The 18,829-nt window shown below is 46.8% G+C and overlaps 1 protein-coding gene and 1 non-coding gene across 5 annotated transcripts; one reads left to right on the forward strand and one right to left on the reverse strand.

Annotated features, from left to right (window-relative positions):
* Positions 1-311: 311 nt before the first annotated feature.
* On the reverse strand, positions 312-384 carry TRNAS-AGA (transfer RNA serine (anticodon AGA)). Its single transcript has one exon. It is a non-coding gene; the product is annotated as a tRNA-Ser (tRNA).
* A 3,668-nt stretch (positions 385-4,052) lies between these two features.
* Positions 4,053-16,064, forward strand: WAS (WASP actin nucleation promoting factor). Of its 4 annotated transcripts, none has more exons than XM_045505191.2 (15): positions 4,059-4,196; positions 5,169-5,258; positions 7,284-7,431; positions 9,123-9,170; positions 9,528-9,668; positions 10,745-10,831; positions 10,933-11,035; positions 11,148-11,189; positions 11,280-11,333; positions 12,048-12,225; positions 13,182-13,224; positions 13,430-13,583; positions 13,787-14,193; positions 14,442-14,556; positions 15,761-16,064. In XM_045505191.2, exons 3-15 carry the CDS (start codon positions 7,360-7,362, stop codon positions 15,814-15,816), a joined length of 1,500 nt encoding a protein of 499 aa, XP_045361147.2. In that variant the 5' UTR covers positions 4,059-4,196; positions 5,169-5,258; positions 7,284-7,359; the 3' UTR covers positions 15,817-16,064. The 4 variants fall into 4 exon arrangements, with proteins under 4 accessions (XP_045361148.2, XP_045361147.2, XP_045361149.2 ...); XM_045505193.2 differs by having other exon boundaries at positions 4,061-4,196; positions 7,284-7,446; XM_045505192.2 differs by lacking the exon at positions 5,169-5,258 and having other exon boundaries at positions 4,053-4,196.
* The last annotated feature ends 2,765 nt before the right edge of the window (positions 16,065-18,829 follow it).

The raw sequence follows: 18,829 nt of genomic DNA on the forward strand, positions 1-18,829 counted from the left end.
AGCCCAGGTTCAAGGCGTGAGGAAATAGGCTGACCTCTGGATGGGGGAGCTTCAGTCACATTGCTAGGGGGTCTGACTCCAGACAGGGGAGGAATGTTTGTGGCCACCTGCTGTATTAATCTGTTTGGGCTGTCATAACCAAATACCACTGACTGGTTGGCTTAAACAGTAGAAATTTATTTTCTCCAGGTTCTAAAGGTTGGAAGTCCAAGATCAAGGTGTTCAGTTTCCCAAGTTTGGTTTCTCCTGAGGCCTCTCTCCTTGTGTTTTCTTTTAATTAATTAATTAATTAATTAATTAATTTATTTTAATGGAGGTACTGGGGATTGAACACAGGACCTCATGCATTCTAAGCATGCGCTCTACCACTAAGCTATACCTTCCCCCCTTTCTCATTGGTTTAAAGATGGCTGCCTCCTCATGCGGCCTTTTCTCTGTGCGCATGCGTCTCTAGTGTCTTTTCTTCTTACAATGACTCCAGTCCTATTGGATTAGGGCGCCATCCTTATGACCTCACTTAACCTCAATTACCTCCTTAAAGGCCCCATTTCCATAAAGTCACTCCAGGGTTACGGCTTCAACGTGGGAATTTTGGAGGGACACAGTTGGGTTCATAACATCACCTTTGCAAACAGTCTATGCAAATGCACTTAGCTATAATCCAGTTACAAGATATTTTACTCTGTTTACTTATTTTGATTTCAGTATGTGGTTTATCAATCTTTGAGACGAAGCTCAGAAGTTGTCTAGCCACTAACTACACTGTAGCCTCGCATCTATTTTCACTCTTTGGGAAGCCCAAACCACTACGACGTTCAGAGATATCACAAGCAAATACTGAGAGCCTTATGGAGGGAGGAGATATTCTGTTTGGTAACTGGCCTCACTTATTGCCAAATCCCCTGCACTGCTAGAACTATTTTATAATTAAAATTTTACACAAGGAGTTCATTTACCTTTGATAAGACTATTACTAATTAATTAGAAGAAAAAGGCTTTAAAAGGATGAATATTTTTATATTTTTTAATCCCTGCTACCACCAGAATGTCCTGGGCCTGCACCTTGCTGCCCCATTCCACTGTGTAGCTTGCCCCTACACCCAGCTGCCTGAATACTTTAAAACAGTGACAAAATATCTTTCAGTCATAAATCAAAGAAAATCAAAAAAGTTTTATTTCTTTGAAATATTTTGCTTCAATATTATTTTAAATGTATTTTTTAAAGAGTTCTGTCTTAGCTAGCAAAGGTTAAGAAGTTGACATTTCTTTATAAAAGGACCAACCTGTCCACCAAGAAAATCATTAGCATAATACATAGTAAGAAGAAAATAGTTATGCCATGTTAATATCTTACAGACTACAAACACTTCATGGAAATTCCCACAAGAAACCTATCACAAAAAGTAATGGTTCTAACATATTTTGTTTGGAATAATGATGCCATTAACACCTGGCACTGGAATTCCCAAATGGAAGTGAGTTTGCATAATAGTTTACTTTACTCTTTATAAAGATAAACACAGTAAGTCACTGTGCAGGGAAGCTGACATGCTTCAGGAATAAATGCCACTTGGAAATATAGAAAGTCTCATGATCCCTGACACAAGCGTACTTTTTAAGCCAGATTTTTTTTTTTAAAGATCTGGGTTTTGATTCTATTTCTTCATTTTATAAAATAGTCATTCTTACTTGCTTAGGTGGATAAAGAAAGTGAATACTAAAAACGTGGCAGTAAATAAATGTTATGTTAATATCAAGCAAGATAACAATTGTGATGTTAACGTTGAAATACTTCTGTAGTATACTAAATGAAAATAGCTTGAATAAGGGATTGTGGTTATTTTCAAAAAAATAAAAGAGTTTTGTCTTATTTTTTATTTGGGGGGGGATGGTAATTAGGTTTAATTATGTTTATTTAATGGAGGTACTGGAGATTGAACCCAAGACTTTGTGCATGCTACGTATATGCTCTACCACTGAGCTGTACCCTGCCCCTTCGATTTTAAAAGACCGTTGTTGGCAATAAATACGTTTTTAAAGCTTCCTGACCAACTTGTAGCACTCACACAAGCTATGCACATGTATATCTTTATTACCCAATTTTCTGAAGGCTCTCTTGATCATAAGATTATAAACACACCCATTGTGTTCTCCCATAGTTGCCAGTCAATTTTTTAAAAAAACATCTCTTTTTCTCTTCAAGTTGCCTGTAATCAAGGTCTAAACTGGGATTGATGATGATGAAATCTGTACAATTTAAAGGGCTACAGACATAGAATGCAAGCTATATTTATTGGAGGGTTTTTAAAAGCATTTTATTTTATTCAAATAGGCTTATCCTTTTATTCATAAGCTAAAGGTCTTCTGTTTCCCTCTGTTTTCTTTAATTGTATCACTTTGGGGTGTATTTCTGTAAAAGAGACTATATACCTATTGCATGCTGGATAATACCATACTATAACCATTAGGGCAAGATCCCAAACATGGACACTAATGAACTCATCTACAAAAGAAACAGACTCGCAGACATAGTAAACAATCTTATGGTTACTGGGGAAAGGGGGTGGGAAGGGATAAATTTGGGAGTTTGAGATTTGCAAATGTTAACCATTATATATAAAAAAAGATTAAAAACCAAATTTCTTCTGTACAGCACAGGGAACTATTTCCAATATCTTGTAGTAACCTTAAATGAAAAAAAAATATGAAAAGAAAAAAAATCCCAAACAAAAACAATGCACCCCTCACCAACTATGGCCCCTGAGTGGAGATACTAAATTGAAGTATGTATGTTACAAATCCAGCCACCGTCAGAAACATTCAGTGATGACAAAGTGCCCACACTTTAACTGGCCCTTTGATTTGTTCTACCCAGCACCCTAAGTACCCATATACACACTTAAAATAACAATCTTCCTAGAATCAGAGCTGATACAAAGGTCAGTTTGTGTTTGCACAGTGGAGGCAGTGCTGGGCATAGACTTGGGAGCTTCCAAGCAAATTAAGGGAAATTTGCCCCATCTGGTGAAGTCAGGGAGCTCAGGGCTCAGGCTTCCTAAAATTGGGGGCATCATGTTAAATTATCAACAGTCCCCTCCCTTTCAGCATGTGACTGACCCAGGGCAGTGAACTAGATTCCCACTGCTCCATCTATATCATGTATATCCCTAGAATCATGTATTTATTTATATATATTATAAAGCATGTGATCTATATGTTTTTAAAAATTTATTTTTTAATGGAGGTACTGGGGATTGAACTCAGGACCCTGTGCATGCTAAGCATACGCTCCACTGCTGAGCTATTACCCTCCCCCCTATATTTATGTTTTGATTTACATATATGTAAATTTGCAGACTTTAAAGTAGGTAACTGGTTGTATCACCTGTGATGTATAGTAAATTACACGTCAATCGCAGCAATCCTGTGCTGTCTGACCAAATGCTCCAAAACCATCACTTTGCACATTGAATATTGGGTATTTATTCTCTTTTTGTCAAAGGCCTAGCCAGCAGGGCTTTTAACTGTAAATTTTCTATTCATTTTGTCAGAAGGGAGTAAAATTAATAATTTTAGTACATTAGATCCAAACACCACAAGATGTTCACTCTGCAATTTACCGTCTTGAGTGAGACAGCCACCCCACTGTGCCAGTCCTACTGAGGCAGGATTTAATTTTATTAAAGTAACTTATGAGAGTTTTCCTAAAACCCAATCACCCAAACTCAAGGAGCGCTTTTTGAGTAAACTAGGGAATGAATGAAGAACGCAAGAACCACTGGGTGCGAGCAGGAAACCCTAGTGGATTACAGCATTGCCCCAGTGTACCAGGAGCCACGCCCCGATGTGTGATCTTACTCTCATCAATAAACACCACCTTCTGCCCCAACTGCACTTGAACAATCTGAACCTCTGAAGCGGCATCCGAACCCATCTGAAACCCCCAAAACGCGGCTCAAGCGGCCGAGCACACCGGTCTGGCACCCACTGCGCATGCCCCGAACCCATGACCAACGGGAGCCTGGAGCGCTGGAGCAGAGGCGGGGCTATGTTATTCTCCGATCCCGTGCAGCTTCAAAGAACAGCAAGGACGAGAATTCGGCCACCGACCAATCAGAGCCCACGACGGTCCCCGGCGCCTATTGCCAGCTCCCGTGCATTGAGAGCTGTTTCGAAAATAAGGAATCGTGGGCGTGGTGAGAGTGGTTAAGATGGCGGATGTGAGAGAAGCCGGGCGCGCGATCAGAGAGTGAGGGCTACCCGAAGCTGGTGGGAGTTGGGAGGATGGGACGGGGATCTTGGGACAAGCAGGATGGCGACATTCCCCGTCCATTAGGGAATGTCGTGTTCCCCCGCCCCCCCGGAAATAAAAGGGTACGGTGCAAAATAGCCACACACACCCCGCAGTGGTAGGATCCTGGTCTGCTCCATTTTGCGTCCCTCCCCACCCTCGTCATGGTCCGTTCCAGGCTGGAGCGTTAACAATCTTGGGCTCACTCAGTCAAGGTTGTGGGCGGCCCTTGGGACACAGACCGGGAAGTGGAAATGTCCAGAGTCACACAAACTTGGGTGTGGACCCTTCTGGTGTCATAGACTGGGAAATAGACATTTGGGGTCACAGATTAGGGTAGGGAGTACCCATTTAGGGAGACCGTGGTGACTTTGAGGGTCTGGGCAGAATAGGGACTGGGAGAAGACCTTTAGCTCCCTGGGTGGTCCGAGGTGAGCAACATAAACCTATAAAGGAAGGAGAGGGCTGGCTGGCAGTGTTTTCCTGTGCAGGTGGGAGGCGTAGGATAGGAAACACGTGGTGGCTGGGACCACTGAGGTTGGCAGGGAGGTCTCCAGGAACAGGTCATGGCCCTGGAGGAATATGACTGGGCCCACAGATTGGATCTCATATGGGCTTCGCACCAAGGAAAAGTAGAGAAAGGGCAGAGGGAACGTGGCTGTGTTCTGGGTCTGGGACCATCCACCAATGGTGATGGGGCCTGAACAGCTAATGGGGTAGAATGAGGAGAGGATTGGGGCAGGAGTAGGGAGAATGCTAGGCGGAGGGAAGGACATTTATTTATCCAAGTTACTCAGCCATTTTATGCAAACAATAAGGCATAATTATAACTTGTTAAGCTCTGTCCTCCTCACTCGACATGAATTGTCTCATTTAGCCTTCACAACAATCTGAACTGCCATTACTATCTCCACTTTATGGATGAGGGAACTGAGGCACTGAGAGGTTACCAGACTTGAAACAGCTGGTAAGTGCCAGAGCCAGGCTCCAGAATCTGGTTCCATCCACTAAGCAATTCTTATCTCTACAGGTATTTGCTTTTCTGTGCACACCCTGTCCTCACTCCACCCCCACCAGGACTACAGCATCAGTGAACAGTGTCAACACCTCTCTGGGAGGGGCTGACCCCTGCACACTCTCAGCTGTTTTTCTTCCCCCTTCCCCCAGGCAGGGGTGGGGAGGAAGAGAGGACAGGGGAGCCTAGTGGGAAGAGGACAACAAATTGGCATAGAGCTCTCGACTCTACAGTGAGCATTCAACTAGTGTTGACTGAGCTTCTGCAGGTGGGGTCTTGTGCTCTGTGGTGGGGATACGGCCATGCACAAGACAGACAAGAGGCTGGTTCCCACCTGCCCTGGGAGTGTGTTTAGGGACTAACTGGTAGGCCGACTTTGGTTGTCACAATGATGGAGGTGCTTTGGCATTGAATGGGCAGGGTCCTAAGACCCTGGGGGGACAGCCCCACCACCACCAAGACTTGTAACGTACATGGATGTCATTCCAGGGTGGTCAAAGGAGGCCTCCTAAAGTGTTTCTTATGAAAAGGGAGCACTGGGTCTGAGGGTTGGGAATTGCTGTCTTCTTAGGCCTGTCCCCAGGAAGCACCCCTCAGTCAGGGGTACGGAGGACCACAAGGGGCAGGAAGGTAAGGGGAGGAGAAGGATGGTGTGGCAAAGGAAATTTTGCCATCTTGGCCTTGGTTTGTTCCTAGCAGTAGGACCCTACCCATGCCTACATCTCTTCTGGGGACTCAATCACGTGGTAGTGACCAGGGTGTGGAGGACACCCCTGTGTCTTATTACTGATGACTTGAGGCATGGCAATCAGGATCTTATAAGCAATATCCCCTCAAAATAAATCAAAATAAGCACAAGATATAAACAGGAAATGACTCTCCATCCAGTGACCCCTGGGGGTTGGCAGAGGGAGGTGATGGGGGAGCATCAGGTGGGTATAAGTTACTGGGTATATCCTGGTTCTTGGGGGTTCCTGGGTATTCACTGAATTCCTAAGAAGTAAGTTAGAATTTCTACTCCCTACTGTGGTGGACTGACCTGTATTTCATTCAATCCTCTCCTGCTGAGAACAGCCAGAAAAGCTGGATTACGGTTTTTGTTCTTTTTCAATCTTTTTGAAGGCCCAGGAGAGCAAATTAACTTTGAGGTCACCTCACCAAATACTGTCATCCAGTGAAGAAAAGCAAGAGTTGATGGGAACACATAAAAGTAAAATAAACCAGCCCCAAATTATGAATGCAGGTCAACAGAGCAATTCAATAAACTGAATAAGATGAAAAGTGACACTAAAATGATTAATAAATCACTGTATCCTAGAATGGGGAAATTCCTTCTATTAGGGACTAAAATAACAGGAATCTACTTGAGGTGATTTTTCTTTAGAGAAAAATTAAAGTTTTATTTATTTATTTTTTTGAAAAATAAAAATTTTAAACCTGTCTGCTCCTTTAAAGTAAGAACAGGAAATATACAACTTTTAAATGTTAAGCAACAACCAGTGAATGGGGCAGAGGTTTAACTCCCCCTGATGTAGACTTAAAAGGCACAGATCTAGGAGCAGAGAAAGAGAACAAAAGACAGAAAAGGGAGCAGAAGAATTTTATCTCAGGTTCCATGTGGCACTTAACAGTTTAGGAACTATGTCCCAGATAATTGGCCCCAGCCCCACCACTCCCAAGCTGTGTGACCTCAGGCAAGTTAGCTAAGCGTCTCTGGGCCTCAGCTTCCCTATCAGTAAAATGGGGATAGCAGAGAGGAAGGGTATACCTCAAGTGGTAGAGCGCGTGCTTAGCATGCACAAGGTCCTGGGTTCGATCCCCAGTACCGCCATTAAAAAAAAAAATGGGGATAGCAGGAATACTTACCTCCTGGGGTTGTCTGTGAATGTGAAATGAGTTTATAAGTGCGAGGCACTTAGAAAAAGCCCAGAAAATACTAAATCAAAGTAGTTATTAATCCTTTGTTCATTCCTTCAGTAAATGTTTAGTGAGTGCCAGAGAGTGGAGAGATGCCTCGCGCACACAGCTCAAGGAACATTGTCAACATGAATGAATGAAGTGGCCTTCTAAGGAAAAGCAGGGTCTTGCCCTGATGAACAGGCTGGAAGGGGCTCCAGGCCAGGAGGTATGAAATCACCTGGTGAGTTGGGGGCACCATAATCTGGATTGCGAGCGGGGAGGCAGGGGAAGGTTGGAACTACCACATCAGAAGGGGCTTGGAGCCCGGGCTTAGGAGAGAAGCTTGGAACCTGCAGGCATGGGAGCCCTGCAGGTTTCCAGGGAGGACTGTGGGTCCCTCCTCGAGATGCACTGTTTCCCCTCAGGTACCTGGGGATGCCGGTCACAGCCTAGACGTGCTCAGACCCCCCAAGCTGTGTGCCTGAGAGCTTCATGTCTCCAAACAGGAAACAGGCCCAGGGAGGGGTGAGGACTGAGATGGCATTCACCGGCATTATTAGAGCTACGCAAACCCTTATAATGCCCCAGTTCCCCCTTCTGAGAATATGGATGCCTACGTGGACAAGGAGATGTGTACAGGAGCGAACTGCCAACTGCAAAAGCCCAAAACAGCTCAGATATCGGTTAATGGGAGAATATGAATAAACAAATTATACAGTAACACAGGAGAATACTATATAGTACTCGCTAACAACTATCGTTCCCGGCAAATAGGAATCTTAGTAACAGTGCAGGCGTGGAACATAGTGATAAAAAATATACACTTTGCACCCAGCCTGACTGGCATCGCATCTGGGCTCCACCACTTGCTAGCTGGGAGCTACTGGGGAAATCATCTAACCACTCTGGGCCTCAGTATCCTCGTTTCCCTCAGTCAAATGGACACGGTAAAATAGTGTGTGTTTCCCTCAGGCTGTTGGGAGGATTTAAATAAGTCACTATTTACAAAAGAGGTCAGAAGAGTGCCTGGCACACAGTTCAAGTGCTACCTGAGTGTTTTGTTAGATGAAAATAGAATGTTGAGTCCGGGAACAAAAACAAGTCTCAGAAGATACATAATTTCAAAAGTTCCAAAGCAACAACAGCTGAACAAGATGTCGTTTAGGCTATAGACCTGACACTAACACAACATGGTAAATCAACTATACTTCCATTAAAAAAAAAAAGATGTTGTTTAGGCATTCATATAGGCTATAAAATTCCTTTCTTACAAAAAGTGGATTATTAGAGGTCATTCGGGAGCTGCAAGGAGGCAGGGATAAGGATGGGGCAGTTGAGCGGGGTGTGTACCAGTTGTTGAGATCTCAGGAGAGGGGTGGGATCCCAGGGTAAGTGAAGGAAGAGCTTTAGCGCAGTGGCCCTTCAGCGCTCGGGGCCTTGGACCTCGGGCCCAGACTGACTGGGGAGGAAGGAGGCCGCCCAGCCCCATGACTGCCCCCTGCCGCAGTGCGCCCTGCAGATTTGCAGCAATGGCTGAGCCCTTGCCGCCAGCCAGCCGGAGGGAGGAGAGTCTGAGCCAGTCACAGGAAGATGGGCCACAGAGAATGAGAAAGGAGGAGGAGGCCAGGAGCTGGTGCAAAAGATAGGTCTAATCGGTCAAATGGAGGGAGGCCCCCATCTAAGGGAAGAGGAGGCCAGGCTCACTGAGGGGCCCCAGAAGACTTGTTTCCCTTGTGGTTTTTTGCTACTTCCTGTTCCCCTGCTCACTACGGAAGTTCCCCTTCTTACCCTGCACTCAGAGCCTAGCCCGAGAGGACAAGGGCAGGAGGCACCATGAGCGGGGGCCCTGCGGGAGGCAGGCCTGGGGGCCGCGGAGGCCCAACTGTTCAACAGAACATACCCTCCGCCCTCCTCCAGGACCATGAGAACCAGCGACTCTTTGAGATGCTCGGACGGAAATGCTGGGTGAGCTGGGGAAATCTCTCGGCCCTCCCTGTCTCCCTGTCCTCCTCTTCCTCTCCTCTTCCTCTCCCTCCTCTTCATCTTCCCATCCTCCCCCTCTCCTCCCTTCCGCCCCTTCCTGTCTCCTCATCTTCCCCATCCTTCTCCTCTCCTTCTCTTTCTTCCCCTCCTTTCCAGCATCTCCCCTCCTAGAATCCACTTACCTCCAGTCACCAATCCCAGGAAGATCTCGATGTCTATTCCCTTTCCCTCTGGCTGCGGCTCCCCCTTCAGAACCACGACAGCATCAGCCAGGAAGGACCAGGTCTGGTTCACAGACCCTCTGACCAGATTCCCCTGAGTCCTGCTCTCCTCTTCCAGACGTTGGCCACCGCTGTTGTTCAGCTCTATCTGGCGCTGCCCCCTGGAGCCGATCACTGGACCAAAAAACATTGTGGAGCTGTGTGTTTTGTGAAGGATAACCCTCAGAAGTCCTACTTCATCCGCCTTTACGGCCTTCAGGTGACCCCCCTCCCCCCTTCCACTGGACAGACAACCCAGTTTTGAACCCATAAACCCACATCTGTGTCCACAGCCCTGAGCCCTCAGATAGATCAGTGAACACCTGGGCCCCAGAACTAAAGACTTCATCCAGGATGTCAACCTCTGGTTTGTCTTTCTAAATAAGTCTATGATGACAGTATTCATGTCTGGGGGATCCATAACCCCCAGTATGAGTATACCTCCTAAGTCTAATCTGTTCCACAAACTCCAAAAAAGAATGAGCACGATGTTTTTACCTGAGCCTCAAATCTGTTCTAAACTCAGCATTTTGGGTCTCAGATATCCCCCATCAAAACTCCTGAACTCTAGAATTTTACCTCACTCCTAAGTCATCAGTCTGTTCCGCAAACCCCAGACCTAAATATCCCATTGAATTTTGAACTCCAAATCTGTCCTTTTAAGCCCGCAGCATGGACCCCAGAATTCCTATACGAAAACTCCTGAACACCAAAATTAACTGTGGTTGCTCCTAAACCAAAAATCTGTTCCACAAATCCCCAACCTAAACTCTCCAGGCATAAACCTGAAATTCATCCTTCTAAACCCATAAAGGTAGACGCAGTAGTACCACATCAAGATCCGAGAGCCACTGAATATTGACTGGACTCCTAAGCCTTCACTCTGCTTTACAAACCTCAAATTGCACACATACTTCAACCCCAGCTCCCAATACTGGAGCCCTACCTGCCCAAATGAAGGCCCACATAAAGAGGGGGATTTGGGATGGATTCTACGAATGGGCTCAGTTTCCTAGGACTAAAATCCAAAATCCTCAAATTCAAGCCCCCAAGTCCCCTATCTAGGGCCCTGAACCCCAAATCCAAACCTCTCACTGAAGTATCTGATTCCCATATTGTACCCCAACTCACCACATCAGACCTCCAGACCCCCAACTCTCTGATGCTGAGCTGGAAATCACCAAATCAAATGCTGGGACCCCAAATTTGGCCACCATGCTCCCTGCCCAGGTGACAGGCCTGCCTCCCAGGGCACGCCTTGGTGCCAGTGTGCTCCCCACCCCTCTACCCCTCCAGGCTGGCGGGCTGCTCTGGGAACAGGAGCTGTACTCACAGCTGGTTTACTCCACTCCCACCCGCTTCTTCCACACCTTCGCCGGAGATGTAAGTGACCACCCAACCCCTGGGCCTCAGTTGGGGTGCAGGGAGGAGATGGGAAAGGTGGGGAGGGGCCTGGAAGGCTGCTGACCCCCAGGCGTGTGCAGGACTGCCAAGCAGGGCTGAACTTTGCAGACGAGGGCGAGGCCCAGGCCTTCCGGGCCCTGGTGCAGGAGAAGATCCAAAAAAGGAATCAGAGGCAAAGTGGAGGTGAGGAGGCCTTGAGGGAGGCAAAGAGGTTGAGTGGAGGTGAGTGCAAGAGTTGGGTGCTGGAAAAGCCCCTCTCACGGTTCTGGTTCCCAGTCCACCTATCTCTCCACAGAAAGGCGCCAGCTCCCCACTCCACCAGCACCGGCCAATGAAGGTGAGTCCTCTAGTGCAAGGAGTGAGAAGGGGCTAGCCCAGAATACTGTGGCAGGGTTGTGATAGCTCTCTACCCATTCCTTCTTCCCAGAGAGAAGAGGAGGGCTCCCGCCCCTGCCCCTGCACCCAGGTGGAGACCAAGAGGGTGAGTGCTGATTCTTCCCTGTGTCTCTGGGTGGACAGGGTGGGTGGGAGAGTGATTAGATAAGCAGGTGGGGATTGGGAGGATGGATGAATAGGCAGGTGGGTGGAGAGATAAGTGGGTGAATGGCTAGGTAGATGGATGGGTGGGTGGATGGATGTGTGGGCAGGTGGATTGGTGGTGGATAGATGGTTGAATAGGGGGATGAACTGATGGAAGAATGAAAATATAGATAGGTATATAGATGCCTAGGTGGTGGGTGTCTAGATGTATAGGTGAATGGATGGGTATGTGGATAAATGGATGGATGGATGATTGAGTAAATTAATGAATGAGTGAGTGAATGAATTCAACAGTGAATAAATGAATAAGTGACATGAAATTTCAATCAGTGAAGAAAGCAATGATTGAATGAATGAGTGAATGAATAATTTAATAAATTAATTAGTCAACAAGCCAGTGAATAAATGAGTCAATACTTAAAGTGATAAGCATGAGTGAATAAATAAATAAATAAATGAATCAGTGAATGTCTGGATGCTTTGTGGGACCCATGCACCCACTTCTCCATAAACCCTACTTGGCCCCCTCACACACTCCCTCCATGACCATCAAACACACAGATTCCCCCAACCATCTTCCTATCTTTTGCTGTTATGCTTTGGCCAACCAAAAGGTAAGTGAGTCAATGGCCCAGTCACCCTATTTTCCCCACAGGCCCAGCAGCCGGCTCACTGTCCCTGGGGCTGGTGGCAGTGGACATCCAGAACCCAGACATCACAAACTCACGATACCGTGGGCTCCCAACAGTACCTGGGCCTCCTCCAGGTGATAAGAAACGCTCAGGGAAGAAAAAGATCAGCAAAGCTGATATCGGTGCACCCAGCGGATTCAAGTGAGAACCTCTCCCCAGTGGGCCCACGGATCCCTGGGGTCGGGGGGCAGACCAGCAGGTGGATGGGAGGAGAACTGAGTGGATGGAAGGATGGGAAAATGGATGGGTAGGTGAGTGGGGGAATAGGTAGATGAGTGGATGGGTGGGTGGGTGCAAGGCTGGGACTAGGGAGGGGCACCAAAGGCACCAGGGTTGCAAACTTTACAGAGGCAGTCCCTCTCCCCGTCATGCAGCTACAATTCATGATTCCTAGAGGGAGTGCCTCCTTAAATTTTGCTCCTTAGGCGCCTCACTCACCTCAACCTAGTCCCACCCTGGGTGGACTGGTGAATGAATGTATGGGTGGGTAGATGCATAGCTGGATGAATGAATGAATGGGTGGGTTGGAGACTGAAAGGATGAGTAAAGGGGAAGTGGGTATTTAGATGAATGGGTGGGTGGGTGATATGTGGACAGATGGATATACAGGCTGGTTCACAGACAATGTGGATGGGGATGGATAGGCAGCCAGATATGTGGACAGTTCACTGGATGAATGGACAGGAGTGTGGTTGAACGGGCAGTCAAGTGAGTCAATGGATGGAAAGATGGACCCATGGGTAGATGGGTGGGTGGATGGACAAGTGTGTGTGAGGACAGATCAGTGGACAATGGATAGATGTGTGTGGAGAGATAAATGGATATAGATCAGTGGTCTGAGAGGTGAATGTGAGTGTGGACACACAGATGGGTGGATGGATGGTGGAAAGACGGATGGCCAGACAGGTGGGCACCACAGCCTATGGACCCCTTCTAATTCCATAACTACTGCTCTCACTCATTCATTCACTTATGACTCATTCATTAATTCTGGCCCCTCAGAGTCCCTCTGCATGGGAGAGGGCAAGAGGGCTTCACCAGGAAGGGAGGGAAGGAAAAGCAGTGGGGCTTCAGTGGCATCTCTTCACCTCCCCCAGACATGTCAGCCACGTGGGGTGGGACCCTCAGAATGGATATGACGTGAGTAACTCCAGAGTCTTCTGGACCCCACTTAACCCCCACCTACCCTTCCATAGTCCACTGCTCCAGGCCTACCCCCACACCCCACCCTGCCCACACCCCTCTCAGATCCCTCTCTGGAGTGGGCCCTATGGTCATCTGTGCTCCTCCCCTGACCCCCACCTTATTCCCCCACCCCTGCTCCGGCTTTTTTCCTCCTGGCCAGGTGAACAACCTGGACCCGGATCTGCGGAACCTGTTCTCCAGGGCGGGAATCAGTGAGGCCCAACTCACCGACGCTGAGACTTCCAAGTTTATCTATGAGTTCATAGAGAACCAGGGCGGGCTGGAAGCTGTACGGAAGGAGATGAGGCGCCAAGGTGAGCCCCTGCCGGACACCCCCTTCTTCTCCAACCTGGCAGCTGATTTCTGAGAGATACATTGCCATCACTCAGTCCTCGTAGAAACCCTTATATGGCTTGAATTGGGAATTGGTCGGTTGGGGTACCCATTTTACAAAGAAGCAAAGCTGAGGTTCCGAAGAAAATCTTAATGAGAGCTCTGTGTTATTTTTCCCCCTCAGATCCACTTCCACCACCCCCGCCGCCATCCCGAGGAGGGAACCAGCACCCCCGGCCCCCTATTGGTGGGGGTAACAAGGGTCGCTGTGGCCCACTACCCCCTGTACCTTCAGGAGGTGCTCCGCCCCCACCAACTCCCCGGGGACCCCCACCCCCAGGCCGAGGGGGCCCTCCGCCACCACCCCCTCCAGCCACTGGACGCTCTGCACCCCTGCCCCCTCCACCTGCTGGAGCTGGGGGCCCGCTCCTGCCTCCACCACCACCGCCACCACCACCACCACCTAGCTCTGGGGACGGGTCAGTCCCTCCTCCACCCCCTCCTGCTCTGGCGTTTGGCGGAGGCCCAGCCCCTGGTGGAGGTCGGGGGGCACTTTTGGATCAAATCCGGCAGGGAATTCAGCTGAACAAGGTGAGGACTGGCGTGATGGAGGACTGGGGGTCTGGGCAAATCAGGATATTAGGGGGCCGGGGCCGAGACTGATGGAGGTCCTAGGATTTGGAGGTTCGGTGATAGGATTGGAAGGTTGGTGGGGAGAGGTGGGCTTGGAGCCTTAAAGGGGACTGGAGTGTGTGGGAGGAGAAATAATGACAGAGGGATGGGAGAGGTGCTCCTCTCATTGACCCTGAACCCTTTGTGCTGGACCCTGCTTGCTGCAGACCCCTGGGGCCCCGGAGAGCTCAGCACTGCAGCCACCACCTCAGAGCTCCGAGGGGCTGGTGGGGGCCCTGATGCACGTGATGCAGAAGAGAAGCAGAGCCATCCACTCCTCAGGTGAGAGCCTGCCCTCCCCCACGAGCCGGCCATTTGGAACCCATCCTGCCAGGACAGTGACCCTGGTTCCGAGGGCTATTTTCGGCCTGAAAACACCCCGGATGGTCACCATCAGTAGTAACATTGGCCCCATCTGTCGATGACAGTATTAACATGAATCTTGTATCAGTCTTTTTTGACAATGTTAACATTGTCATTATGTAACAGTAACATGATTCACTCTGTCTTTGACAGTAATATTAACACAAATGCCAAGGTATGGCCACAATATTAGCATGAATCCTGTATGTTCAGTAGTATTAACATTAGCCCACTATGTGGTCATAATATTATAAAGAACTCCATCTTTGACAGTAATATTAACTCTAACTCTGTGTGTCAACAGATTAACATTAGCTCATGATATGATAATATTATAATTAACCCAGTCTTTTTACAATAATGTGAACATCCATCCCCTAATGTATCAACAATATTGTCATTGTATAACAAGTATGTGAGGGTAATGTTAACCTCAACCTATTATGTGACAATAATATAATTAACTCCAACTTCGATAATACTAACATCAACCCCAGAGTCTGTCCACAGAATTAACGTGAGTCCAGTGTACGACAGTACTATAACAAGCCTCATCGTTTTGTTTGTTTTTGGAGAGGGGAGGTATTTAGTTGTATTTATTTATTTATGGAGGTACTGGGGATCGAACCCAGGACCTTGTCCATGCTAAGCATGAGCTCTACCACTGAGCTATACCCTCCCTTCTACAAACCTCATCTTTTGACCATATTGTAATTAACCCCATTATGTGTCAACAATGTTAACATTAACCTTCTGTGAAACAATAATATTGTAATTTACTGCACCTTTGCTAATATTTAAATCCACCCCATTGAGTGACAAGCCTGTTAATGTTAACCCTCTGTGTGATAATAATATCCCAACTAACTACACATTTTTCACAATGTTAACTTCAACTAGAGCCCAGACTCCAGCTGTAATCACTGTCTTGTCCCTAACTCTCCCTCCTCTGAGGGGGCCCCTTCCTCATCCAAGACACAGGCCCTGGATCTAATTTCCAAGCAGGAGATCTCAGCCCCCCAGAGCCCTGAGTCCCAACCTCCCAGACCCAAGTAACCCCCGTCCCCAGGGCTTTTGAACCCTCCTGCCCATCCTGAGTTTCACTCTTTCTCTCTCCCTCCAGACGAAGGGGAGGACCAGGCCGGCGATGATGATGATGACGATGAATGGGACGACTGAGTCATCCCCACCCCAACCCTTCTGCCCTCGCTCCCCCTGCAGCTCTGCCCACCACCCCCACTCTCAGCTTCCAGGCCCCCAAGTTCCGTTTCTCTCCCACCAACCCCTCCAGTGCTATTATCTCTGACTGGACCCCCCACACTGGCCCTTGCAATAGCCAGGGCCCTTTTTATACAAAACTTCTCAGTTCATCTCACTCAAGGATGGTTTAAACAAAAATAAAATAACTGTCTTTTTGTTTCTCTAAACCTTAGTTCATTCATATTCCCAGTGTGGGAATTTGGGGTCCTTTACCCCCAAAGTCTCTTTTATTCATTTATCCCATTTCATGAATTTAACCCTATATGTATCCATTCGTTCATTCATTTGTTCCCTCGGCCATTTAGCCTGTACTTCTTTGTCTCCTTCTGCCCTTCTTTCTTTCCACAAATACCTATTGCCAGGCACTACTTTAAGGGCTGGGGAGAAAACAGTAGGGGGAAAAAAACAACAAAAATTCTTGCTCTTGTGAAGCCGATGTTCTAGGGGAGGAGACAGACAAGAAACAAGGAATTAAATAGAAACAAAAGATAGTTATAGATCATGATAAGTGCTATGATGTGCTGAGGGGAAGCGACATTGAGACGGAGCATTCAGGGAAAGCCGACTGAGAGTTACGCTGGACCTAAAGCGAGAGGAAGCAACAGTGCGAATAATTGAGGAAATGGCGTTCCAGGCAGTGGGAACATCCAGTGCCAAGGCCCTGAGGTGGGAAAAAGGTTGATGTGAGGCTGAGCGTGGTGAATGAGTGAGAGAGTTACTTGTTCATTCACTTATCTTTTTAAAAAAAACGTTCAGTCAACACAATATTAGGTCAGGAGAGTACTCAATGGTCAGACTTCCCCACTCTCCGTTTTAAAATTTGGTTCTGCCCAGTTCCCAGTGTAAACCAAGTCCTGGACAATGGCAATGGAAGGGGCAAAGACTTAATAATCGGATAGATCTGCTCTAGAACCTGGACAAGATGCTTCACCTCTGAGCCTCAGTTTCCTCATCTATACTATAGAGGCAACAATATATAACTTATTTCCACCTGGGATCCCACTGGGTCACTGGCTCCCTCTAGAACTTGCTCTCCAGGAAAAGAAGGCACAACTCAAAACTATTCCCTGGTGTTGAAAGCTGTTTCCAAGGGAGTCATTAGAAACTTGTACATCAAAGCCTAGAATAGAGGTGCCTACCCTTCCCATTCAGAGAATGTTTTGCCTATGTTTTCTTCTAGGAGGTTTATAACGTATTGTCTTATGTTTAAGTCTTTAAACCATTTTGAGTTTATTTTTGTGTATGGTGTGAGGGAGTATTCTAACTTCATTGATTTATGTTTGGCTGTCCAGTTTTCCCAATGCCACTTGCTGAAGAGATTGTATATTTTCTCCATTGTATATTCTTTTCTCCATTGTATATTCTTGCCTCCTTTGTCAAAGATTAATTGACCGTAAGTGTGTGGATTTATTTCTGGGCTCTCTATTCTGAGCCATTGATCCATATGTCTGTTTTTGTGCCAATACCAGGCTGTTTTGATTACTGTAGGTCTGTAGTATTGTCTGAAGTCTGGGAGTGTTATTCCTCCAGCTTCGTTCTTTTTCTTCAGTATTGCTTTGGCTATTCTGGGTCTTTTGTGATTTCATATAAATTTTAGAATTATTTGTTCTAGTTCTATGAAAAATGTCCTGGGTAATTTGATAGGGATCCCATTAAATCTGTAGATTGCTTTGGGCAGTATGGCCATTTTAATTAATTCTTCCAATCCAAGAGCCTGGGATATCTTTCCATTTCCTTAAATCGTTTGTAATTTCGTTAATCAGTGTTTTATAGTTCTCTGCGTATAAGTCTTTCACCTCCTTGGTCAGGTTTACTCCTAAGTATTTTGTTTTTTTGGATGCAACTTTAAAAGGGATTGTTTCTTTACTTTCTTTTTCTGATATTTCATTGTTAGTGTAAAGAAATGCAACAGATTTCTGTATGTTAATCTAATATCCTGCTACCTTGCTAACTTCTTTCATTATCCTTCACTCCCTACTCCACTCCCCACCCCACCCTGGTCAGGTCCCCTGGGCGAGCACTGAGTCTAGGAAGGTCCTGTCATATCACTTCCCCTTCCCCCCCAGTAACCCCTTCACCCTTGGGTGGGCTTTGCCCTGGGAAGGACCTTACGTAACACAACCTCTGAATCCCCCAGAGCACCTGCTAGAGCAGGCACAGACCTGGGGTCAAAGAGTTGACTGTGGGCAAGTTGCTTGACCTCTCTGGGCCTCCATTACTTCTGTCTTTAAAATGAAGGTAAAAATGCTTACTTCAGGTGGTTGTGGCAAGAATGACTGTAGATAGTGTCTGCAAAGTTCCTGGCTCCTTGTCAGCATCTATAAGCATCAGATGCTGCTGCTGCTGTCATTACTATTGTTATCCTTTGGGTATTGCTGATCCTGAGTCACCACTGATTATAAAACGGATCGTTAAAATTTTATATATCACTAAGAAAGCTGAAAAAGTACTGCCAATGAAGTTACAACCCACCAGCACCTGTGAGATGCAGCCTCATTTCAGAGATGTTGGAAAATTAAATGCTTCTGGAGCCCTGGTGATGTTGTTTCTTAACCTGACTTCTGGTTCCACGTTTATGTTCATTTGTAAAATCTCCTTACACAGGTCATGCATCGTCTGTGTGCTTTTTTTTTTTTTTTTTGGTATGTGTGGTATACTCCACTATGAGGTTTACATTAAAAAAACAAGTCCAACTTGTGCAGTTTGGAATGGATTAAACCTTGTATTGGCTCCAACACTGGGCAAGTATACACAGTAGACATTAAACTAATGCTGAATGAACAGATGCGTGGCTGGGAGTAGGACAAAGTAACAACAGGGTAGCCTCTTACTTTCAGACCTCCTGAAAATGTGCTAGTCCAGAAAGATTCATTTTCCAGGTGAGCAGGAGATGCCCACCCCAAGATCACTCATCTGAGGTTTTACAGATTTA

The sequence above is a fragment of the Camelus bactrianus genome, chromosome X (assembly GCF_048773025.1).
Source record: "Camelus bactrianus isolate YW-2024 breed Bactrian camel chromosome X, ASM4877302v1, whole genome shotgun sequence".
In the NCBI taxonomy this organism is placed as follows: domain Eukaryota; kingdom Metazoa; phylum Chordata; class Mammalia; order Artiodactyla; family Camelidae; genus Camelus; species Camelus bactrianus.